The sequence below is a fragment of the Hakea prostrata genome, chromosome 9, assembly GCF_041222555.1.
Source record: "Hakea prostrata isolate BN-2017 chromosome 9, UWA_Hpros_2, whole genome shotgun sequence".
NCBI lineage: Eukaryota > Viridiplantae > Streptophyta > Magnoliopsida > Proteales > Proteaceae > Hakea > Hakea prostrata.
Genome location: NC_142608.1, coordinates 48,649,945 through 48,676,341, shown reverse-complemented (window position 1 = coordinate 48,676,341; position 26,397 = coordinate 48,649,945). Strand labels below are relative to the sequence as shown.

Below are 26,397 nucleotides of genomic sequence, written 5' to 3'. Positions count from 1 at the left end.
AGGAAATACTGAAGGTGAGGTGAGCCGGATTGATGTGGATCATCTCCTTGGGGAGCACCCCAACGGTCTTTCAACCACAAATTAGATAGAGCCCATAAGTAAAAAATAATAAAACATTAAAAAAAAATCCCATCACCCTAACCCTGTGGACTCCCCTGTAATTTGTGGTCATGATTATCGCTATTTTACGACTATGAATCACTTCTTCATCAAGGGAGCACTCATAGTGTTTTTTCACTACATACTTTGTGTGAAGTCCATATAAAATTAATTGGGAGTCCATCTCTAAATTATTTTATCAATTTCAAAAATATACCCACACAAAAAAATCTGGTGGAAAAGCATTACATTTTCTCAGAGAGGTGATTCACACTCCGATTTTACTAAACATGTAAAGCATCATTATTCCTAAACCCAAGGGATGACTCAAGCAGGAAATCAATGTCCGAATCCCCTAGAGACAATGGGCTTAATCCCTTCCATTATGTAATGCCTCCAACCCCAATATATAAAACTGCTTGTTAGGAGAAAAAGTAACTAAATATAGCAGAGTTGATTCATGTTTGCCCCCTAATTGCCTGAGTTGATTCCTGTCTCTTATAAAAAATTCTATTCAGCGAAATGGATTACACTCCAACCACAAGGGTCGTACAATCTTATCAATAATTTTCAATGTTTCATTTGAGGCATGTAAAACTAGAAATTTGACATGTGAAGAGGACTCCAGAACCATATCTACTCACTCAATCTCTTCCACCCATGTGGATGAGCATGGCACAACTAGATTTATCTACCACGCTGGGTCCCACTTACAATCTTTGATGCAGATAATAAATAAAATGCAAGCTATTGAAAATTTGCTCCACTCCTTTAACAATGTAATCCCACAATTCAACAAATAAATAGACCTTCAATTTGGTTCTCAAGTTTTTTTTTCCATCCTTGTCTGGGGTTTATGCTCTAAGCTTGAGAGCACACAAACTAAGAACACTTACAGTTGACCCATGGACTCATTTGTAAAATAGGTGAATACATAAAACAAGGTAAGTTCACTTAAGAACAGGGTTGGTGAAAGCAAGAATAATAAATGTCTCATCAGTTCTTGGCTTTGACAGAGTTATTGTCTTTGATCCGGGCTCGGTTATCCAGCTTAACAAAACGCTTGAGCTCTTCATATGGAAGAGTTTCCACATTCTTCCTCCTAAGTTCACTCAATGCTGGCTTTTTATCTAACAGGTGCCACAACCAATCAGGGTATTCAGAATCTGCCATGATCTTTGGGTCTACCCCATCCTTGAGTATATTGGCACCAACAACGGTGGTGGATTTTACCTCTTTGCTGAGTATAGAAGCCTTTGGAGCATCACCAGCCCCACCTCCTTTTGAGCCCTTCTTTGCTTTTCCACCACCAGCAGCAAATGTTCTACAGCTCACTGTTCTGAATGCCTCCTTGGAGATTATGTATTTCAATGATCTGGAAAAGCTGATTGCCATGTCTGACCCCTGCAGTATAGAACTGTTTTCCATTTTTTTAGTCAACAAACCATAGATCCAACGGAGCTATAAAATATACAAGCCATCTGGGAGGCTGAATGGTGGCCTCAAGAGGTCAGTTTTTGTCTTAACCGAATTATAATAAAGGGCAATGGAACCTCTTCAGAAGACAATAGCATTCAGAAATGCCCTTTTTATCACCATTTAACAAAGTGAAAAAAAATTAAGGAACTCTTTAAGAAATCATGAAGAATACCTAGCAGCAATACTTCAAAACCAAAACAGCAAGCAACATAAAAATGCCAACAATATTTAAAACATAGAGTTCCAACTATTATAACTTGCTACTAGTTCTGATGAAATTGAGATGATGGCAGAAACTGGTCTCAAACAGAAGACCTCAATATTATACAGTATCATCCAATTTAACCATGGCCTCTGACAAAGGAATCAACTTCCTGAAAACTACTTCAGCTTCACTGGATTCTTCTAGTTTTCACCAAACTTGGGAGAAGAATACTTTTCATGCTTGGTCAACTTATAATAAATAATAGAGTTTTTTACATGTCACCCACTATAACGGGGGTGAAACTTTGGGTTCCCCACTATAGTGGCTTAAATTACACAATACCCACTTGCTAAATACAAGTTACCCATTGTTAGGCTTTTAACCTAACCGACCCCAATTAGTTGGGACAAGGCTTATTGTTGTTGTTGTTTGTTGTCTGTTAAGTGAGGTGTGAAATGACCATAATGCCCTCTAGGTTTAAAATAACATAACTAACCCCCATTTAATACCCTTTCATACCCAACCCTTAGGTGCTACACTTCACTAAAAACTGCCCACCACTGCCGCCGGAAACCACCCCACCCCCTCCCCCTGCCGGCGACTACCCCCCACCTTCCCATGCTGGAAATCACCCACCCAAAACCCTAGACAGATCAAAACCCCCATCTAGTACATGGCCTGATGCAGCCACGGATTTCTCCAGCCATACCAGGAAAATATTTTATTTGCCTAAAAAGGATTTCATGAAAGAACAGAAAAGAAATGAAGATGAACAAATGAAATACTCCACCCATTGATAATTTACAAAAGGGATCAACTTTCAGAAACAGAAAGCTCAATCCTTTTTAACTCTTTAATAGGTCTAGCCCTAGCCATAGAATCTGATGGACAAAGTAGCAAAACTTTCTACCAGGAAAAAAGAAGAAGAAGAAAGAAGCTAGCAAAACTCTGCTGATCTGATCCTCATTATTGTACAACAGCAAGCCATGGAAGGATTCGACACAGTCCATCTGACCTTCATGATATGGGATATGAATGTGAACCCACCTCAAGTGACCTCCAGATTGCTGAAGAATCTGGGACACATATACACAATTTTTTTTTTATGATAATGATTATCCGATCGAGTAAATCTCAGAACCCCCCCTCTTCTTTTGGGGGGTGCTCCCCCCCCCCCACCCACCCCACAACACCCCCCCCCCCCCTCCCCCCCATTTTTTTTTTTTTTTTCCCACCACCCCACCTCCTCCCCCCCCCCCCCCCCCCCCCCCCCATTGGCCCCCCCCACCCCCCCCACCCCCCCCCACCCACCCCCACCACCCCCCCCCACCCACTACTCTTCTTCTTCCCCACCACAACAAAAAACCCGCGTGTCCCCTCGGGTTGGTGGTGGGTGTTTTTACAAACGGAGGGGGGGGGGGGGGGGGGGCGGGGGGGGGGGGGGGGGGTTTCCGGTAGTAATGTAGTACTGTATTTGAATGATCAAAACAGTAGCCAAATAGGACCTTTCACAGGGAATCAACTTTAGATTTGATAAGACTTAAGATAAATAAAATTCAGATATAAAGATAGGCTGAAAACCGGAGTGGTAGAACAAGGATATTGGTTTAAGAACAAGGACTAAGTAGGTCTTCAAAACAGCAGTAGACTATAAAGAAGAAAAGGATGGAACAATATAAGAGAATTAAGAGAACAATAAGGACAACAAAGTAACACCCGGGCTTCACACCGCAAGGTGGATCGATTGGATCAAACACCAACCTACCTTGATCAAACACAAGGGTTCTCCAAAGAGGAAGAATGCTAGCAAGCAATTTGATTTCAATTCATAAGTTGTGTCTTCACCACTTACATAAGTCTCTTTATATAGCATTCTAAAGAGACATAAACATTAATGGCAACATCCAACCACTAGCTAACACCACCTACCTATTAATGACTCAACTACTACCTAACTCTTGACAAAGGAGAACTCCTTTGACAATGAGTTCTCTTATTTTCAAACTAAAACCCCTTTTATTGACTTTCTAAAAACTAGACTTAGGCTTAGGTCTAGACTATGAAGTTCAACAAATGTGGGCTAACTTTAACCCACTAAAACAGCCCTAGCCCATGAAAGCCATGGGCTGATTCAGGTGACAACTTTAGGCCTTTGATGGGCCTAACCCAATGGGCTTCTTCTTTCGTAAATATGTCTTCAATTCTGCATCAACTCTCCCGGCTTGAAAACATTCGTCTCCGACAATGAAGACGAAGGACATGTAACGTTCATACAAATCGGGATCGAGTTTCTTGAAATCATCGGCATGAATCCAAGTACTATCATGTCGTGGACGATTCTTCCATTTGACGAGGAAAGCATGGTATCCAGTGCCACGACGAGTGGTTTTGTAAGAGTCATCCAAAACCTCTTCAATGATGTCAGTGATTGGTGGCTTGAGTTGGGGCAGCCTCAACATTTGTTCAGTGTCTCCATCATCAGAGTGGTGTCCTACATAAAGATGTAAGTCAGCCACGTTGAAGACATTGCTTATGTTCATTTCTTCTGGTAGCTCGAGTACATAAGCATTTGGTCCAATGCGTTTCAGCACCTTGTATGGACCCATCTTCTTTGGATGGAGTTTGTTGTTGACCCCATGTTGGAACCTTTACGGGTTGACACGAACCATCACCATGTCTCCCGGTTGAAACTCCACATATCGTCGATGATGATCTCGTGTAGCCTTGTAGACATCATTGTTGAGAGCTATTCTTCGGCAACATCGCATGTACCTCTGTGATATGGCGCGAAACTCGTCAGCCTCAATACTCACACGTGCTTGTGGTGGTAATGGAATGAGGTCTATAGGCCGTCGGTTGAACTCCAAGTAGAATCTCAAAAGAGTACGACTTCTACGATTAACCAGCTGTTGTAGCAAACTCAGCTATGTCGAGTATGACGCCATGTCTTCTCATAGTCACGAACCAAACACCTCGGTAAGTTTCCCAAGCTTCTATTCACCACTTCGTCCCCTCGGTTTGTGGATGGAATGCGTTGAAAACGTAACTTTGTGTTACTTTTCACCACAATGTCTTCCAAAAGTAGCTCGTGAACTTGACGTCACGATCCGAGACAATGCTACTTGGTAGTCCATGTAGTCGTACAACCTCCTTAAAGAATATCTTTGCAATATGAGATGCATCAAAGGTCTTTCGACATGGTATAAAATGAGCCATCTTTGAGAATCGTCAACCACAACCATGATGGAGTCGGATCGCTCTTTTGTGGAGGGTAGCCCAAGTACGAAATCCATACTAATATCAATCCAAGGTGCATGAGAACTGGTAATGGTGAGTACAAACCTGTATTTTGCTTGGTTCCCTTGGCTGGTGCGACTCTGCATCTCTTGATTACATGATCAACATCCTTTGCACTATGGGGCCAATAATACCGATCGAACTTGTATGATAGTCTTATCCTTGCCAAAGTGACCTCCCAAACCTCCGCCATGCAGCTCCCGTATGATGTGATGTCGTAGGGAAGAATTTGGAATGCATAACCGAGTTCCCAAAAACAAATACCCATCGTGAAGTGAGTATTTATGATGTTGCTTGCCTTGCTGTAACTCCTTGTACGGCATGTTGAAATCTTCGTCGATGCATACTCATCACGTATCCGATCAATGCTAACTGCATGTGCTGAAAATGTGCTAAGAGTAAGTACTTTTCGACTCATGCATCCCACCGTATTCTCCTTTCCTGCCTTGTACTTCATTCGAACACAAACTCTTGGAGATAAGCAACCCATTTAGCGTGCTCGTTGCTTATCGACTTCGTGAATGTAGATACTTCCGCCTCTGATCGGTATAGAGAATGAACTCTTTGCCATGAGATAATGTCTCCATGGCGTAATACCTGGACAACACTAGAGCTCTAGATCATATGTCAATAGCTCGCTTGCATCATTGAGTTTCTCGCTTGAGCGATAGGGTGCCCTCCTTGCATCAATACACCTCCTAGACCAATATGTAGGCATCGTTCTACCTCAAATATCAATCAAAATCTCCAGTATTGGAGCCTCTGTCATCTTTTGCTTGATAAGATGAAAGGCTTTGGTTGCCCTCTGTCCCTTGAACTCACCTTTGCCTTGCTTCAACACTCGTAATAGGTGCCATGCTCACTAAAGTTCCAATGAATCTCCTCATGCAGTCCATGAAACTACGAACCTCTGATTGTCTTTGGTGTGCCCAATCTTTATACTTGTTATCTTCTCTGGATCAGCTTCAACCCCATGTGATGAGACAATAAAACCAAGGAACACAACCTTTGGCAGCATAAAGGAGCATTTCTTGAGATTGATGTATAGCTTCTCATGGCGAAGCACTCTCAAGACTTGCCGTAGATGATCATGTGATCATCCGGATGCTTCTGTAGATCAATATATCATCAAAGTATACGACCAAAAATCACCAATAAAAGACATACCGTGTCATCACCCTCATGATGTACTAGGTGCATTCTCACAGCATGACTTTCCATTCGAATAGTCCATCCTTGGTCTTGGCTCTTCCACTCATCTCCCCGAATACAATCGATGTAGCCACTTCTAGATCCAATTTAGAAAGATCTTGCCCCGGATAGCTGTCCAACATGTCATCCCGCTTAGAAACCTATACTTAACCGTAATCTTGTTGATTGCTCTCTGTCCACACACTGCGCCATGAGCCATCCTTCTTTGGAGTCGTTCTGGTACACACATGGGCTTGCTCTCCCGAATGAATCCTTTATGTGCAACTCATTCCTTGTCTTTTGAGTTCATTGTGCTCTGTTGCTGCGATAGCCGGTAGGTTTGGTCCCCCCGGTCCAATCTCATGTTGATATCGCGCTGGGGTGCTCATTGGCACTCATCGGGAACCACATCAGAAAAATCAGAAAGTAACTCTTTGATGGGTGGAGGGAATGTCGCCTCGGGTGGAGGCGTGACTACCCTTGTAACAAGAGCCAATACCAGCCCCGTATCATGGCTAGTGTGAATGAACTCCTTGTGAGGAACAACCAGCAGCTTCTTTTGCGGTATGGACAACAACTTTTGTGCTTCATCGGTCCCCCTTTGGTTGGTCCTCAAGGACCTCCGTTGACGCATTTCAGCTGGGACATTGGCTGGGTGGAGGGCGGTGTGAAGTCCTTTGAACTTGAATACACATTGGTTTTTCTTCCCCCGACCATAACATCATTATCATACATCCATGGTCGACCAAGCAACCATCGGTAAGATGCATAGGGATTACATCACACCATACCTCTTCCTCATATCGATGGAGCTTCGGTGGTACGGAACACCGTTGATTTACCTCCGAGTATTCCCATTCAGCAAGGATACCCGATATGGTTGAGGGTGCTTCTCCACCTTCAAGTTTGCTTTCTTCGCAAAGGTGTCCGAAGTAACGTTGACACGGCTCCCACCGTGCAACTATCACCAAAGCGGTATTATCTCCGGACTTCATCGGCTGTAGAAGATACAATTCGCCGCCAGTCCTCTCCTTTGGTTTCAGCCACCAAGATGCGGCTTACTATATGAATGCCATAAGCATCACCTCTATTAGCATCATCCTCATCATATGCAGCTCCGTCATAGTCGCCATCATCGGCGGGTTGGGAATAGATCGGGATCTTCTTCCTCTCGTGACTTTTCTATCTCAGCAACAACAGCTTAATCTTTTGACGGTGTGGGCAATATTTAGCATAATGTCCAACCTCTTGGCGGGAAAACATTGTGCTTGGATGCCACTAGTCATAGGAGCCTTGCCCTTATCTTGTCGGGTAGGAAATGTGGGTTGAGTAGGGGTTGTTGTTGTAGGTTTTGGTGCTGGAAAATTTCGCCTAGCCTCCCCGGCTTGGTATCCAAACCTTTTGTTGTTGGATGCCAATAATTCTTCCGCCGTAGGGCCTTTTCAAAACAATCCCGCACGTTCTCTACATCCACACGCCAATGGCCCTATTGATTTCGGCCGTAAACCCAATCTGAACGTGACAAGATTTGGATCTCCCTCTCTCGAATTCCCGTACGAGAAGAAAGAGAGTCAAATTGTTCCATATATTCTGCACCGACAAGTTCCCTTGGCGAAGAGAATTTAACTTGTCTTGTAGTCGCAATCGAAAGTAGATGACAAGTACTTTTCTCTCGCTTCTTCCTTCATTTCCTCCCACGTGTAGGAACTCTACCACGATCTTCCAATTCATATTCGCGAGTTCTCCACCATTCACGTGCAGCTCCAACTAGCTTGGTACGTGCTAGCTTCATCTTTCGTACCTCCGAGAGTTCATACCAATCAAAATAGTCATCCACGCTGCCAACCAATCATAAAAGACTTGAGGATCATGCTTACCCGAGTATTCTTTGAGTTCAAGCTTAACCTCTGGAGAGTCACCAACATGCTTATTGAATGTAGGTTGTTCTCCAACAAAATAACTTCGTACGTGCTCCTCAAAGTTGGTTGCACACTGGAATCCTTTGGGGTCCTCTCCCCATATTTCTTCGAGCAGGGAAATTGGCCACGAATGAGCGGATGGATTCTTCACCAAGTGGAGGGTGAGGAACATGAGTAGAGGCGCAACTCCGCCTCCATTTCAGAACCTCTCGTCCATTTGCTTCGGTTCCGTGTTTGGTTGCTCTTGTTGAACCATCTCCATCATTGCTGCCATGGTTAGTTGGCTGGTGGTCCTTTTCCTCCCTCGTCATGGCTCGATACCAAATAATGTAGTCGTATTTGAATGTCAAACGTGCCAAATGGCCTTTCACAGGAATCAACTTTAGATTTGATAAGACTTAAGATAAATAAAATTCAGATATAAAGATAGGCTGAACCGGGTGGTAGAACAAGGATATTGGTTTAGAACAAGGACTAAGTAGGTCTTCCGCGGCTATAAAGAAGAAAGGATGGAACAATATAAGAGATTAAGAGAACAATAAGGACACAGTACACCCGGGCTTCACACCCAGGTGGATCGATTGGATCAAACACCAACCTACCTTGATCAAACACAAGGGTTCTCCAGAGGAAGAATGCTGCAAGCAATTTGATTTCAATTCTGTTGTGTCTTCCCACTACATGTCTCTTTATATAGCATTCAAAGAGACATAAACATTAATGGCAACATCCAACCACTAGCTAACCCACCTACCTATTAATGACTCAACTACTACCTAACTCTTGACAAAGGAGAACTCCTTTGACAATGAGTTCTCTTATTTTCAAACTAAAACCCCTTTTATTGACTTTCTAAAAACTAGACTTAGGCTTAGGTCTGGACTATGAAGTTCAACAAATGTGGGCTAACTTTAACCCACTAAAACAGCCCTAGCCCATGAAAGCCATGGGCTGATTCGGTGACACTTTGGCCTTTGATGGGCCCCCAATGGGCTTCTTCTTTTAAAAAATTTTTTCTTTTCGCTCCGGTAGTGGTGGTGGGCAGTTTCTGGCAAGGTATAGGTAGAAGATGGGTGAAGGGACCACCTAGGGGTTGGATATGGGAGAGTAATAAATGGGGGTAGTTATGTCATTTTAAACCTAGAGGGCATTATGGTCATTTCACACCTCACTTAATAGGATCTAGGTTAAAAGCCTAACAGTGGGCACCTTGTAATTTAGAAAGTAGATGCCATGTAATTTAAGCCACTATAGTGGAGAACCCAGAGTTTCACCCCCAATGTAATGGGTGACATGTAAAGAACTCTAAATAGTAAATTGATATCATCTTCCATATCCAAGGCAAATAGCACTTGGGTCATTGAGTTTGTTTCTCTTTCCAGAACTGCAAAACAAAAGTAGAAATTTCCCCAAATACCTTTGAAAATGAAGAAACACCAATTCTAGGATCATGATCATATCAGCCGACAATTATTGCATGTGCACACAGAAAGCAAATCTTTCTACATGCTTATAATAGAGGCACACCCAAATCCCTATGCATCCAGTGAAGTATAACTTATTCCACATGTGAAACAGAATATGAAGGGCATGTGAGGATACGATAATAAAGATTTTAATGCGACAAAGATATCTCTCAAGCAAGAAAAGTGTGCATGTCAAGAAGCATCATTACAGTAAGAAAGTCCATGAATTTGATATATTCCTTTGCGTTGACCCGGCCAGTTCTAATTCTGGTCGAAAACTGAATTGGCAAGTATGGGAGAGAACAATGGAAATATCTGTAAAGACAGCAAACAACAATGAAAAAACCGGGAACCCCATGATACAAAAACACCAAAATGATTGAAAAATAAGATTTGCTAACTTCAAAGAGGAATCAAATGATGTCTGCCAGGAGACATCAACCACCCCGTTAGTTGATCATAACCAATATTGAAGAGAAAAAGAAATCTAGGTATTCCTAGTGTGTGCAAGTGTCTCCATAGCCCTACCCTATTTGACCTCAACAACCATATAACTTAGACAATGTTACCCAGGAAACCCTTAAGCCCTTGAGTACTGCCACTCATTCAGCTATAAATGAGTCACATATCTCAAAACGACCTGGAAATTCAAAGATAGTAATACCTTAAATGATTTCTGAATACCTCAACTACACTGGCAGGCCCAGATTTCAGCTCGATAATTTAAGATAGGTAAATGACCATATGTTAATATGAAGAGCTGAACTAACTGAATATATAATCTGCAGGCGATTCATGATAAGTGATCTTGGGAACAACATGAAAATAGCGGTCAATGTGGACGCCAATTTAGTTACTGTTAGCATTATATCGTCAACCATTTTTGCTGTTCTGTACCACCCACTGAACATTCTGTTATCTTTTTTAATCCCAAAATGGTCCTGAGACAAACTAAATACACATCTGAAACAGAAAATTCCCCTTTTTACTCACAAAAACCAAATGCCGAAAGCCCACCAGCTTTGTAAGGTCTGTAGTTCAGTTTATTTGGAAAAGAAACGACCATAAGTAATACAGATCCCCCTACCCAAAAAAAAAAAAAGTCATATTGAATTAAAGATTTCCATGCCATCAAGAAGGCACAGTAATGATTGAAGTTTCATTGACAAACAGAGTAGAGGCTTCTGCTTGTTCCCTTTTTCTATTGCACTCAGGCTCCCAAATACGACATTGATTAATTTCAGGAAGGCAGATTCAACTTATTAAAAGATATACATATGCACATAGAAATATAGAAGAATCCCTATAAGGAGAATAACCCCTTCAATAAATTTCAGTGAAAATATGAAAACAAAAAGAATTTAACTCACCTCAGGTTAAGACAGAGAAGAGATGAAGGGAGGGATCAAGTCATGCCGAGACACCTACACAGTCCTTAAAAGCAAGAAACACTGAGACAAAATAGATGGAGGAGAGATGAACCGCTGCAATAAACTGATTTCAGTGGACTGGTCAACGGAGATAGCGAAGATGACAAAGAACTTCACAGGCACTAGACTTGAGGTAAAGGTTTAAAGTATCGATTTTAAGAGACATTTTGCATCATATCGTATCATATTGTAAAGTAGATAGGTCTCAATGGGTGTGGAATTGAATGGAAATGATCAAAGTATGTACAGAAATGGTCTAATTTAAACATAAAACAATAGATATAACTAATAAATGATCATTCATAACCACCAAGAAGACATGACACCTCTTTAGATCAGAGTTTATTCATTATACTTATGAAAGATCTAATTTTAAACACACATTTATTCAAGTCCAGTGGCACGTAAATGCAACCAATATTCACCTGTGTCCCCCCCCCCTTTCCGTAACATGTATTGACTAAATGACAATTTTTTTGGTAGACAGATGACAGACCTGTTTTAAACAATCAATCCAAAGTTCTGCCTCTGAAACACATTACTCTTTGAAAGCCTAAATTCAAGAATCGTGAAAACACTTCCCAGGTAATCAACAACAGTAACTAGCGCCCTGCAAATATACTCCTTTGTATTCTCATCACCCTATCCATGGATAACCAATCAACTACTGGTCCGATTGGTTTTAGCCCATAGTTGGTTTCTTTACTTGTCCATCACAATCAAATATCCTTTGCTATTTGTTTTCAAAACCCAGTAAATTGACTCTACCAATTGATGGACTGAAACAGGGAAAAATGATTATAATAAAACTAAGAAATAGATAAACATTAAGAGCAGAAATTCAGGTTAATCACACAGATTTCTTAATAACATTAACAGACAAGAAATTCCCTCCTGTGTAAAAAGAATAGACCAATTTCTAACCACCAAACCGTATTAATTACCATGGAAGCCATTGCATCCTAGTACCTAATCACATTAGAGACCTCAAACCACCAAACCGGAGAAACAAAAAATTACAACCAAAGTGACAAAATTAAGATTTTTATTACTAATAATGCAAAGATATATGATTGCGATTTCACGTTTCACCTGAAGATATCTGGGAGGAAACCCTGAAATGGGGTTCTGTCCTTGAACGCTGGTGAAAGCTGTGGCAGCCTACCAGGGCGGCTGGGCGGTGTGGTTCCAGGAGGAGGAGGAGGAAGAAAGAGAGCAGAAGGGAGAGGGGGCGAAGAAGAAGAAGTAGAAGAGCAGAGAAGACGAGGACGAGACTTTCTACTGAAGGAGAATCACCGAACCGCAGCTGAAGAGTAGCGAGAAAGATCTCGAGAGTTGGCTCCGCTTCTGCAAACAAACCTTGCGTTTGTGAAATTTTCACCCCCTGACCCACTAAAATTAATTCCACCCCTTTGACTTGCCTAATTATCAGTAGTGAAAAATTTTATCAAAAATATTATCACCGGCATCCCCAGCCATGGAAAGAAATTTCGGCGAATTTCGCCGAAATATCGGCGAAATTCGCCAGTTTCGCCAAGGGGCGAAACGAAACAAGGTAGCGAATCGAGATTTGCGGGATATCGCCGATTTCTCGGCGATATCTCGCCTTTTCTTGCCGACCTGGCGATATCTCGCCGAATGTCGGCGAACCATGGATATCAACTCCGGTCACTCGCTCGTTGTGCAAAGGAGTCCGCGTCTTCCTCGATCAATTGAAGCATCGTCTGCTTCCGGTATTGCCTCGTCTTCCGGTATTGCTTGTGATTTTGGTTAAAAAAAAAAGATTTCAGAAAGTCGCCGTTAGAAAGAGTCTCCCCGATTGCTCGGTTGCGGCGGAGAAGTGAGGAAGCGGGTGATTGCTGAGTCGCGGACGGAGCGTGAGGAGGCGGGAGTCGCCGGACGGAGAAGACGGAGAGTGAGGAAGCGAGGAGGCCGAGGAGATGGTGAGTCGCCGGACGGAGAATCGAGCGAGGAAGCGGGATGAAGATTGAGTTCGATTTTTGAGATTATAAGTTGTGAATTTGATCCGCACGCACACGTGGTTGATGGAGAATAATGGAGTTATTAAAAAAATGAAATAAAAAATATTAAAGATAAACATGAGGCTGAATAACAGGGATATTTATTAGTTTATTAATTTTTTGAATTTCAAAACTTTAAACGCATGCGAGCCATCACTCATCAATCATATCATCATGTTATTTTATAATATATTATTATATAATTCAGGTAAATATCGGCGAAATCTCGCCGAGATTTCGCCTTCGGTTCGCCGTAGCGAACCCGGCGAACCGAGCGAACTTTCGTTCCTTGTCCCCAGCCATAAGAAAATAACAGTTAAGCAAGTTAAATATTTTAAAAAGACAAAAATACCCTTAAACAAAAATCTCTACTGTCTACTTATCATTGTCTTCCTCTACTTATGTGTTTAACCACTTCTTTTCTATTTTTGCATCTTTTATTTACATGATTTATATTCTTCATAAAGATTTGTTTCCCCTCTTCTTCTTCATCTTCTCTTAGAATATAGGCATTAATTGAGACTAACAGTATTAGTAATAGGGGATTCGACTGATGTATTGAATAATTCAGGAGATGACAATAATTTTAGAGATTAACTTAGGGTGTTGCACTGAAAATTTCCCCAAAATTCCCCCTCCTTTTGAACTGATTAGTTATTTATTAACATGTATTAATATACCATTGATACATTTTGTCATGTCATAATGTTTCAAATTGTATTGTCCGATACGTAGTACTTTGTAACTCTCAGCTGAAAGCATTGTAACTCGCATCATAAGTTGTCTTAGACACTCAGACACTCTCTCAATTAAATATAGTACTATTTTGCAGTCCTGGGCTTCATTGGAAATTATACATTGGCAAAGAGGGTTGTTGACTCTAACCCTTGTTCATACGAGTCCAATTCTTCTCCATCTAGGCTGGTTGTTCACCCATCCTCCTACTCTCACCATATGTTTGTGTGAGGGTGGAGGGATGGGAGGACTGGCCTAAGTGGGGAGAATCTATAATCTGTTCACCCATTTGTAGGGAATACAATTCACACTTCATTGATATTTATCTTTGCATTTATTATAATTAATTCTTTTCTTGACTCTACATTATTAGTAATCTATATTCTCTGTTTTATAAAAGCAACATTCTTTAAAATGGAAATCTGAGATGGTTGATTCAGTGGGTTCTTCATCACCCTATAACTCTAGCTGATGATCTCCCAAAAATGGAACTTCGTGAATTGTTCCGAAGTTCTCAACCACTCACACTTCCTCACAATATAACAAATGAGGATAAGTGCAAGAAGGTCGCACTTGGATTTGAAGGTGGTTCCTCTCAAATCTCATAAATTAACTAAAAAAACCACAAAAATATTACCAAAGAGTAAACCCCTATTGACAGTTCACTAATATTTTCAGTGAGCTACTTCTTTCCAATTTAAATAAACAAGGCATTTGACCAACATTGCACATAGAAGATTAGAGCAATCACATCCCTCCCATAAGAAAATTGCAATATTACAATCAAGTGGAGAAACTCTTCAATTAATCACTCTACATATACAACATAGTAGTAAATACAACAAAAAATTTACAAGATCCAAAGGAATTTCCAAATATTTCGCATTGTCTTTTCTTGTCCCTATTAATATACACATCTATATCCTGTAAATGATGTATGTGAATACAAAAGTATACATGGATAATAACTTAAACCAAAGTACTAAAAATAGAGGAGGAAAATACAAAAACTTCATATTTTATGAAACCTTCTCTTTACTAGATAACAAACTGGTGCTTTTCCCAAATTTCTTCAAATCTCATTCGAAGAATTAAATGAAGTGCACTTAAGCAAAGAAAACCAGGAACACCTTAATTGTTAATTCCTGATGTACTCCATGGCTGTAAGGCAGAACCCAACTCACCGGTCACTGCGTACTGAATGATATTTTTCGTGACAATTTATATTTTCATGAAAACACTTCCCAATTACATAACAGTCACATTAAGCAAGTTAAATATTTCAAAAAGACAAGAATACCCTTAAACAAAAAAACTCTACAGTTTACTCATCATTGTCTTCTTTTACTTGTGTGTCTAGCCACTCTTTTTTTATTTTTGCATCTTTTATTTACACATGATTTATATTCTCTCAAGTTTTTTTTTTTCTTTTCATTTTCTACTTCACCTCCTCTTAGGATATAAGCATTACCTGAGACTAATAGTGTTAATAATAGGGGGTTTGACTGATGTATTGAATAACTCATGAGATGGCATTATTTTGGAGTGTAACTCAGGGTGTGGTGCTGAAAATTTCCCCCCTTTTGAAGTTGGTTAGTTATTGATGAACATGTATCAATATACTATTGATACATATTATTTCAAATTGCATCGTCCGATACATGGCACTTTGTAACTCTCACTTGAAAGCATTGTAACTCATACCACAAGATTTGTCTTAGACACTCCATCTATTGGATATAGTCCTTTTTGCAACCTTGAACCTTCATTCAAAATATTACATTGGTATCAAAGAATTTTGTAAATTCTAAGCCGTGTTTACCCGAGTTCCAATCCTCTCAATCTAGGTGGGTTTTTCACTCACTTCCCACTCTCACAATATGTTTGTGCGAGGGTGGAGGGATGGGAGGACCGGCAGCTGAGTGGAGATGTTCTATACTCTATTCACCCATTTGTAGGGAATGCAACTCACATTTATAATATTTATTTTTGCATTTACTAATATTTTCAGTGAGCTACTTCTATCCAATTTAAATAAACAAGGCATTTGACCAACATTGCACATAGAAGATTAGAGCAATCACATCCCTCCCTTAAGAAAGTTGTATTATAATCAGGTGGAAAATTTCTTCAATTAGTCACTCTACATATACAATATAGTAAATTCAACAGAAAATTTACAAGATCCAAAGGAATATCTTAGTACTTTACATTGTCTTTTCTTGTCCTTATTAATATACACATTTATGACCTATAAATAATGTATGTGAATACAAAAGTATAAATAGTTAATAACTTAAATCCAAGTACTAAAAACAGAGGAAGAAAATACAAAAACTTCATATTTTGTGAAACCTTCTCTCGACTAGATAACAAACTAGTACTTCTCCCAAATTTCTTCAAATCTCATTCGGAGAATTAAATGAAGAGCACTTACGCAAAGAAAACCAGGAACACCTTAATTGTTAATTCCTGATGTACTCCATGGATGTAAGGCAGGACCCAACTTACCGGTCACTAGGTAATGAATAATATTTTTTAGCTATTGGAAGAAAATGATTTTGGAAGCAAAATACAACATTACACCCATGTGTCATTCAAGATTCTGAGAATTGTGAATCAACGTGTAAGTGTTTTTTGTTTCAGATACTTATGTTTGTGATGGGACCTTTAAACCATTATTGAGCACTGATAATCCAAGTTGACACAGTGAGGATAAAAAGGCCACCAACAGCCACAAGAGTGTTGTTGATTGTGTCCTTTGTAACAGGATATGCTATAGGCAAAGATAAAAGAACAAAGATTGTTGATACCCAAAGAATAGCAATCCAGCCCACAAGGATTCAATATCTACCCAAGTTGAAGGGTCATGGAACAAAAGTTTTGTGGGTCAATGTCAGCCTAAAGAAGTTTGGCAGTGCATAGGTAATATAGAGTCCAATGATTGCAATTGATACCATTGCTTGAAATGCCACTAAACTTCCAAGAGACTGCAACAAGTACACACGTAGGAAATAATCAACAATATGGACAACAACCATTCATAAATATTCATTAACTAATGATTCATAGAGGAAGCCATCAAAATGCAGAAAAATTTTTGTATCACGCTTGGCTCCACCAAAATTATAACTATGCTTCTAAACATATTCATAATGGTGCTCCCTCTCTTAAAAATCATACGTACCGGCAATGCCATGCAAAATGAGACAAATGCAAAGAGCCAAACTGCATATAGTAGTGGGACGTCTTGCTTGTTCACTTCATGCCACAATGATGAAAAGAGCATATATGGAAAATGCATAGGCCATCCTGAGATTTGACAACAGTGCTTAGCAGCTTATAAAGGACGCAAGGAATTAAATTACCCAAAGTAAACACTCTTCAGATATTTGATAGATATAAGGAAGCTTTTACTTGGAGTTACTTGTTATATAACTCATGCCACAAAAAAATATGGCAACACCAACCACTCCCAGACATATATTCCCCCAACGCCACCTCCATATCTACTCTTGAAAGCTTGGTAGAAAACTTCCACAATGGCATAACCACTAGCATCATTGTCACTGTTCAATAGGCTAGGGATATCAGTCACTACAAATGTGATACCAAGTAGGTAAGCCCATCCAACAACAATGGATATGCCTATCGCACTTATTATTCCCTTTGGTCCATTCTTATCCGCACCCTTTGTCCCTTCTAACTGCAGAGAGATGAAAAGTGAAAAGCAAGTTTTGATTAGCAATTTAAATAACATGATGACATAGTATAACAAGACTCACCGAAAGACAACATTGGGGGGGGGGGGGGGGAGAGAGAGAGAGAGGGAGAAAGAAAAAAGAAGAAGAAGATGAAGAGATTTAGTGATTGATTAGTGTTACTAGACTAATTTCTCAAATTTGGGTTGGTCTTAATAGAATCTTAAGGTAATCCTGAAAGAAATCAGTGGCTGAGATATCTGTAGAGAAGTAATTTTTATTGCTTCAACAATGAAGATCAGAAGAATGTTGTCGTTTCATACATCAATCAACAAACTCCAGAAAAAGGCAATGTCATTATACATCTATTAATTTTACAAAAGAACATAACATAATTTTACAAAAAAGCATGTTTGATTTTTGTTTTTAAAATAAATAAAATAATAATAATAATATAATATATTATTTAGATAAGTTTCAAAAACATTAAAACTCTATCTCCCTAATGTTGTTTTAGGACTCTTGTTTGATTCTTGCTTCTATAGGATTCTTTTGGATGTGAAAATTATGATCCAAGGATTTTGACAATTCGGCATATATAAGGCAATTTAATTTACCATATTTGTTTAGTCCCACATTGGATGGAGCTAATGAAAATATTAATTATATATACGTTGATTGATCCTAAGTGGGGTGTATGCCGATAGAGAGTTAAGTGTGGATCATGCGTATGCACCGAGCTGGACCAAGTCGGGCGTGGTTGTAGTTGTGGTCCATGGACCCTAGTCTAACCAGGCCATGGGCATTATAATGTTATTTAAATAATATTAAATGTCTATGATGGGACTTGGGGATGTGGAAACCCATTTTTGGGTCTTGCTGTAAGGAGGTGATCGATCACACAATCATAACTCTTCCCTGTAGAGGTGACTTTACGGATGTAACTCTTTGATACAGGTGTCCATACGATTTTATAAATAGAGGAGAAGCTAAGAACAAGGGTTTTTTACTCTAGTTTTTTGGAGAAACAGAAATTTTGTGTTCTAAATAGTTAGGGAAAAAAATTCCGTTTTTGCTTTCTTCCTTCTTGTGCTGTATACTACCTTCGTATCTCCTTAACTAGTAGTATCTATTGGAGTGCTAGCCTTCAGATCTAAGGAATTGTTGTATCTTGGAGGTGAGAATGTCAAGGTCAAACCCAGTCTGCACTAAAGGGGGCGTTCAAATACCTTAAGAAAAAGTACTATACGTAACCTCAACTCACCCTGTTCGAGTTCGTTCTGTTTTTGTTTCGCTTCTCCTACTTCATTCGGGTAAGTGGTTCTAACATAAGGTATACTGCTTCATATTATGTTTCTCTTTGTCTGATATTAGTGTGTCTATACTGTGCCTTTGGTCTTCTGGTTCTAACAAAGCACAACAGCCCTTGTAGAATTTCTGAGTTTGCAAGCAATACACTAACCTTCAAACGCGTTAAGTATCTTGCCTGGGGAGTACATTCGCAAGAATGAAACTCAAAGGAATTGACGGGGGCCTGCACAAGTGGTGGAGCATGTGGTTTAATTCGATGCAAAGTGAAGAACCTTACAAGGGCTTGACATGCCGCGAATCCTCTTGAAAGAGAGGGGTGCCTTCGGGAACTCGGACACAGGTGGTGCATGGTTGTCGTTAGCCCTTGCCATAAGGTGTTGGGTTAAGTCCTACAATGAGCGCAATCCTCATGTTTAGTTGCCACCGTTGAGTTTGGAACCCTAAACAGAGTGCCGGTGATAAACCGAAGGAAGGTGAGGATGACATCAAATCATCATGCCCCTCATGCCCTGGGCGACACACGTGCTACAATGGACAAGACAAAGGGTCGCGATCCCGTGAGGGCGAGGTAACTCCGAAAACCCGTCCTCAGTTCGGATTGCAGGCTACAACTCGCCTGCATGAAGACGGAATCGCTAGTTAGCCATACGGCGGTGAATTCATTCACGGACCTTGTACACACCACCCATCACACTATGGGAGCTGACCATGCTCGAAGTCATTACCTTAACCACAAGGAGGGGGATGCCGAAGGCAAGGCTAGTGACTAGAGTGAAGTCATAACAAGGTTGTCGTACTAGAAGGTGCGGCTGGATCACCTCCTTTTCAGGGAGAGCTAATGCTTGTTGGGTATTTTGGTTTGACATTGCTTCACACCCAAAAAGAAGCAAGCTACGTCTGAGCTAAGCTTGGAGATGGAAGTCTTCTTTCGTTTCTCGACAGTGAAGTGAAGTAAGACCAAGCTCATGAGCTTATTATCCTAGGTCCGAACAAGTTGATAGGATCCCCCTTTTACATCCCCATGTCCCTCTTGTGTGGCAACATGGGGGCGCAAAAAGGAAAGAGAGGGATGGGGTTTCTTTCGCTTTTGGCATAGTGGGCCCCCAGTGGGAAGCCCGCACTACGGGCTATTGGCTCAGTGGTAGAGCGCACCCCTGATAATTGTGTCGTTGTGCCTAGGCTGTGAGGGCTCTCAACCACATGGATAGTTCAATGCGCTCATTAGCACCTGACCTGGAGATGTGGATCATCCAAGGCACATTAGCATGGCGTACTCCTCTTGTTCGAACCGGAGTTTGAAACCAAACTTCTCCTCATGAGGATAGATGAGGTGATTCAGGTGAGATCCAATGTAGATCCAACTTTCTATTCATTCATGGGATCTAGGCAGTCTGGAGGGGACCACCATGGCTCCTCTCTTCTCGAGAATCCATACATCTCTTATCAGTGCATGGACAGCTATCTCTCGAGCACAGGTTTAGGTTCGGCCTCAATGGGAAAAAAGAGCACCTAACAACGCATCTTCACAGACCATGAACTACGAGATCACCCCTTTCATTCTGGGGTGACGGAGGGATCATAACATTCGAGCCTTTTTTTTTATGCTTTTCCAGAGGTATGGAGAAAGCTGCAATCAATAGGTCGACAAGCCTCCCTTCCCGAAAGGAAGAGATTAAAGCGAATATTAAGATTCATATTTCAAGACTGCAGTGCATAAAGAAGCACACTTACCATATGTGCAGATGCATCATAGCCAGTTAGAGTGTACTGGCTCATCAGGAGCCCGACAACAAATATGTAAACATTGATGTTGATTCCCTGTCCATTATCAGTGTTGAAGTGAGTAAAAACAAATTTGGCACTAGCCCTCTCAGTTGCAAAACCTGGTATGAGAATCATAAGGAGAAAAACAGCTGGAAATAGCAAGACAGGTCAAGAGGTTTTAGGAGGATAGAACCCACTGACGTCAATTGGAAATTAAAACAATAAAAGCAAATACTATTCATGGATTTTCCATACCTATGATATTCCACGCAGCAGCAAGTTGACCAAAGAAGGATAAAAATGATATAGAAAGGCTATTTATGATGGCATGAACAAGTAGAATTCCACCGTAGGTGACAATAACAATATATTTAGAAGCCTCATATCCACCACCATTTTCCCTTCTGAGCTAAGTAGAATATCACTTGAATTAGTTGAGCCAGTGAGAAATCCACACTTCTTGTGACAGCCCACTACAAACATTCCAGTATTTTAAAATATTATGGCAATTTTACTTGTCTATTGGAGGTTTTGAGGTTCCATATACATATTGATTATCATAAATACCTGACCAACAATGTTGAACCTGCATGTAAAAAGAGGGGTTAATGAGAAGTTCACTTAAAGAACATTGGAAGAGATGATCGTGAAGTTGCAAGTTACAAACTTTGCCTCAAGATCAGAAAGAAAACAGATGGCCAAAAAGGAATCCAGATCATATTGTTAAAAGGTAAGTCACTAACTAAGCTACTTATTAGCTAGTTTGCAATGCAAAGGCATAGAATCCAATAGAACTTACACCAATAATATGTCATGCTTTTGAGTCACAAAGTTTATTACTAGCCATCCAGTAAGCTTGGAAGAGTTGTCCTTGTGGTGAAGGTATGAGGTTAAGGAGTGTATACTCTTTATAAATGCTTTCTAACCCAATAATTTGAGAAGGGATAACCTTTACATGGAATGAAACATAATTAAGAGGTAACTCACCATGGGAGATAATGTCACAATGCAACACATGTAACATAATGATGGTATAGATCCCAGCCATGAAGTGAAGCTATCCTAACAATGGTATATAAGATAGCACTGGCTCATGGAAACCCATGCTGCTGTCTTTGTTATTATGTGCACAAGGGGGCATATCCTCTCAAGCCATGATTTGTTGTATGACAATGATGATGATTACTACTAATACTGTTAGCTGATGGTGGTGGTGGAGATTATTGTACTATTCTATCTTGATGATAAATACTCTGATTTTCCTAAGAAACCTTTTAGAATGGAGACAGAAATTTAAAGTTTGATCATAGAGGTGCTTAGCAAGCCAAAGGTTTGGCCATACAATCAATTATGTCTATTGTTTTTCAAAAATATACAATTTGTTGCCATACCATGGCTTTTGCATATACACTCAAACAGAGATTTAGGGGTGGCAACGATATGCCAGATATGGTTGTTTCAACACAAATCTAACTGAGAAGGTTAATGCAATTCACACTATGTATCAGCACGACTTTAAGAAAAATAAAAATGAAATTTTACCAATTGTTTCATCCCACTTCCAAAAGCAGTTGGCTATGAAACAAGAAGTTTAACAGGAAATCCCCCCTACAGTGATCTCATAGCATCATCTAGCTGCATGAGTCTAATGGTCCTCGTGCCTATTGAACATCCTGTCTCTCTGGTCATCTCCTCACCCTCGAGTCTCACCCCAAAATGCCTGAAGATGAGTGTTAGTAGTCTTCCAAAACAAAGATTCCTCATACTCGGGCGCTCTACAATATTGATCATGATATTATGTATGATATATGCCAAATCTATCTCTAATCCCATATAAATAGAATATATGACTAAGGCCTCCATCACGGACACCTTATGGTGATGTCCTGCCTTGGGCTTGATGTTTCTGCCCACAATCCGACCGATCACCCTCGTTGTTGGAGTCATCTCTCCACTGATCCATGTACTATGGCATCGAATATCATCCCATAATGTGGCACATATCTTGTGCAACTCATATGGAAGAACATGTCTGTCCACCCTACCACCGACTGGTATCCATACACAAGCATGCGGGTAGAAAGGTACCCCGAAGATCTCTGCGAGTGTGCGGGTAGTGAAGCGAATCCGTGTCCCTTGTACCTGACTAGCTACTACCAGCTGAAGTAAATCCACTCCCAATCCCTCCTCAAATGATGTCAAGTTGTTGTAAAACAGCCAAACCAACTCCGGATACACTGGTAGATCATTCATAAACAGGTGTGTCCATCTCATTGAATCAAAATGTCGTATGATCCTAAATGTCCTCAACTCTCGCAATTGTAGTACTTGACCATGCTTGTTGTGACACAGTGTCCGAAATAAGTCTCATATAGAAACTCTGTCTGTGGTGTCGTAAATCTGTGTCTATCTATGACCTCCTCTCGTGGCTGAGGCAGAGCTTGTCCTCGACCTCTCCTGTCTCCTACTAATCTACCTCTACCATGGCCTCCTCCTCGTCCCTATCGCTGCATGATGACTTTACCTATAGAAAAGATTAAACAAGTCAATGTTAGAGAATTACCAAAGAAGTTTAGACAAGAAGGGCATTTTCGTAATTTTTGAAAATTTTCGATTTTGGGGAAAATTCAAATTGAACATACTAGCATGTGCATAATACCTTGAATTTCATGCTTATGAATTTTAATTGAAGAAAACCCATCGAAATCGCGGCCTAAAGCAGAAAATTCAGCAAACTAGAAATGAGATTTTTGGTTTTTTAGGTCTAAATTGGGGATTTTTGAAAACGTCGAAATTGGTTGAAACGAATTGCATGAGTACCTCTAGCATATCATTTCTAGCATGTGACAACTGATTTGATGTTAAAATTCCAAGCGGTTTGGGAGTAATCAAAATTTTTCTAAATTTGGGAATTTCGGTTGAGTTAGCGAGAGCAAGTTTGTGTTTTTGTGTTTGCTTGATGTTTAAGATTTGTTTTTGCATGGAAACTATGGGATTATGTTACTAAGCATGCATGAACATTTTTCTAACCTAGAACAACAAGTTAAACATGGATTTTCAAGAAATCTAAGCAAAGAAACCAACTTGAGAAGATGATGAATAGTGCTTACCTTGCTTTGATCTTCTAAGTGTGTTGTGTTGATGTTGTTGAAGCTTCTAAGCACTTAGAATCTCTTTGGAAACCTTGGCAAAATGGTTCTCCAGAGCCCTTTCTTGAGAAAATTGAGTTTGAAATGAAGTTTGAAGTGAAAATGGGGTTTTAAAACCCAAAATTTGTGGGCTGTAATTGCTTGGTCGACTGATTGGTTACTTGACCAAGCCAGTCAACCAAAGGAGGACAGAGATGCCTGTTTTGGGTTTTGCTCGGATTTTCGGCTCGATTTTTGGATTTCTTACCAATGTTTGATTGTTTGCTTTCCATGTTGATGATTCTAAGTATGTTTAAGCATTCTAATCACTTGGTCTTGAAGTTGTTGACGAATCTTCAATGTTGGTGTTGTCATCTTTGTTTTTGCAGAATGGTTGTCTTAAGAAATAGACTTGTAAGTTCCGGTAGCACCGGTAATGGTGAGACGTCTGCTGGTACTTCAGACCAATAGACGCAAAAGAACAGTCACACCACTAATGACCTTCCAGGTGCTCCTGAGATTGGAAGCTTTCGGGATATTGCTAATGTTATGAATAACATGATGCAATAGCAGGCAGCCCAATTTACTTAGATGATGACAAGTTTCATGGCGGTTCATGGCGGGAATCGTGCTGCGGGCAAGGGAACCCAAATTTTGTAGCCCCATATGTGGAGAGGTTCGCAAGGACCCCGCATACTAAGTTGATGGAGAGTTTTCTGAAACTACAAGTGTCGTCATTCACCGGTGTAACAAAGGATGCTCTATTTCCTAACAAATGGCTGAGGGATTAGAGAAGCCCTTCCGGAATTTGCAGTGTACAGATGCCCAAAAAGTTCATTTTGCCGAGCAGAAGCTTCAACATGAGGCAGATGCATGGTGGACTTCGAATCGCCCTATTCTTGAAGATCTCCATGCGGGTGTCGTTTCATGGGAAGTGTTTAAAGAAGCGTTTTGTAAGAATTACTTTCCTGAAGCTGTGAAGGATGCCAAGGAGGCAGAATTTATGGCATTGGTTCAAGGTTCCTTATCTGTGCTGGACTACCAACAGAAATTTGAAGAGCTACTCTTTTTCGCCCCTGATTCTTTCAAACCTGACAATGCGAAAGCGAAGAAGTTTTTCAAAGAACTGTGGCCATTGATAAAGGCATATCTCACCGTTCTCCCTCTCGAGAGCTATGCCTAGGTAGTATAGAATTCTAAGAAGCTAGAAGAAACAGAAAGAGAAAATGTTCGAGTCCAGAGGCCTTGGCAGCCAAGGAACCCTGGTTATGTTGACCGCCCTGATCGATAATTTGTGAAACCTACTCCATATCCCACGCCTACCTTTCAGCCAAGGAGTGTTGGACAGAGTTCAGGTGTTACACATGCGGGCCAACATAGTCATCCTAGTGGAGTTAGACATGCGAGAGCTGTTTATCCTTCTCGGCCTGGGATTGCTAATCCTAGACCTGCATTTCAAAGACTGCTGCTGTAGCGACTCTTGTTGGACAGAAGGACTCTAGTTGTTTCTTTTGCAACCAAACCGGTCATTATGCTCGTTATTTGTCCGAAGAAGCCTGCTCAGCCTATTGCTTCAGTTGTGAGAAGTGCTCCTGCTCCTACCCCTACCCCTCCCTCTGGAAGAGTGTTCAACATGTCTGGTGTTGAATAGGACCCTTGTCATGATGTTTTCACAATTACATTGTTAGTTGCTTCATTTCTAGCATTTGTTTTGTTTGATACGGGTGCATCTCATTCATTCATCTCATCTACATTTGCTTTGAAGACTAACCTAACACCCAGGTGTTTAGCTAGTTGTTTGTTGATTAGTACCCCTGTTGGGTTTGTTGTAAAGCTAGATAGAGTGTTAGAAGGATGTCCTATGTTGGTTTGTGGAAAGAATTTGAAGGTGAACTTAGTGTTGTTTGATATGAAGGACTTCAATGTAATTTTGGGAATTGACTGGCTGACATCCCACAATGTTGTAATCTTGTGTTCTTCAAAGAAAATTCAGTTTCGGTTGAGTGAGAATTCAATTTTTGAGTTCCAATGAGAAAAGGGAAGGATTAGTAAGAACATTTTGACCGCATTGATGCAAGTCTATGCATTTGTGAAAAGTGCTTCACCTAGAAGCAAGGTCAAGTAAGGAAAGAAGCTTGAAGAGGTCAAGGTTGTGTGTGATTTTTCCGATGTGTTTCCAGATGATCTGTCAGGACTGCCCCCTGATAGAGAAGTTGAGTTTTCCATTGACTTAACTCCTACAGCTGCTCTGGTATCTAAAGCTCCGCATAGAATGGCACCTATCAAGTTGGAAGAGTTGCAAACACAACTGAATGAGCTCTTAGAGAGAGGTTTTGTACAACCTAGTGTATCACCTTGGGGAGCTCCAATCTTGTTTGTGAAGAAGAAGGACGGTAGCATACGTTTATGCATTGATTACCGGAAGTTGAACAAGTTGATCGTCAAGAATAGATATCCGCTGCCCCGGATTGATGATCTTTTCAATCAGTTGAAAGGTGCAGCTGTGTTCTCGAAGATCGATTTGAGGTCTGGATATCATCAGTTGAAAGTGAAGTCAAGTGATATCTTCAAGACAGCGTTTAGAACAAGATATGGACATTATGAGTTTAGAGTTATGCCTTTTGGTTTAACTAATGCTCCTGCTATATTCA

At 40.5% G+C, this 26,397-nt stretch overlaps 2 protein-coding genes and 1 pseudogene across 4 annotated transcripts; all 3 read right to left on the bottom strand.

The window, feature by feature from the left end:
* Positions 1 to 749: 749 nt before the first annotated feature.
* Positions 750 to 12,467, bottom strand: LOC149005396 (uncharacterized). 3 transcript variants are annotated; one of them, XM_089169640.1, is made up of 2 exons: positions 12,179 to 12,467; positions 750 to 1,503 (listed from the first exon to the last, which is right to left on the bottom strand). In XM_089169640.1, the coding sequence occupies exon 2, from the start codon at positions 1,492 to 1,494 to the stop codon at positions 1,096 to 1,098; it is 399 nt and encodes a 132-aa protein (XP_089025766.1). In that variant the 5' UTR covers positions 1,495 to 1,503; positions 12,179 to 12,467; the 3' UTR covers positions 750 to 1,095. The 3 variants fall into 3 exon arrangements, with proteins under 3 accessions (XP_089025766.1, XP_089025765.1, XP_089025764.1); XM_089169639.1 differs by lacking the exon at positions 12,179 to 12,467 and adding an exon at positions 11,027 to 11,539 and having other exon boundaries at positions 750 to 1,516; XM_089169638.1 differs by having other exon boundaries at positions 752 to 1,516.
* LOC149005397 (uncharacterized) lies at positions 2,597 to 4,389 on the bottom strand. Its single transcript, XM_089135886.1, has 2 exons — positions 4,014 to 4,389; positions 2,597 to 2,664 (listed from the first exon to the last, which is right to left on the bottom strand). Exons 1-2 carry the CDS (start codon positions 4,387 to 4,389, stop codon positions 2,597 to 2,599), a joined length of 444 nt encoding a protein of 147 aa, XP_088992012.1.
* Positions 12,468 to 16,484: 4,017 nt separating the features above from the next.
* On the bottom strand, positions 16,485 to 23,207 carry LOC149005395 (amino-acid permease BAT1 homolog; annotated as a pseudogene).
* Positions 23,208 to 26,397: the final 3,190 nt, after the last annotated feature.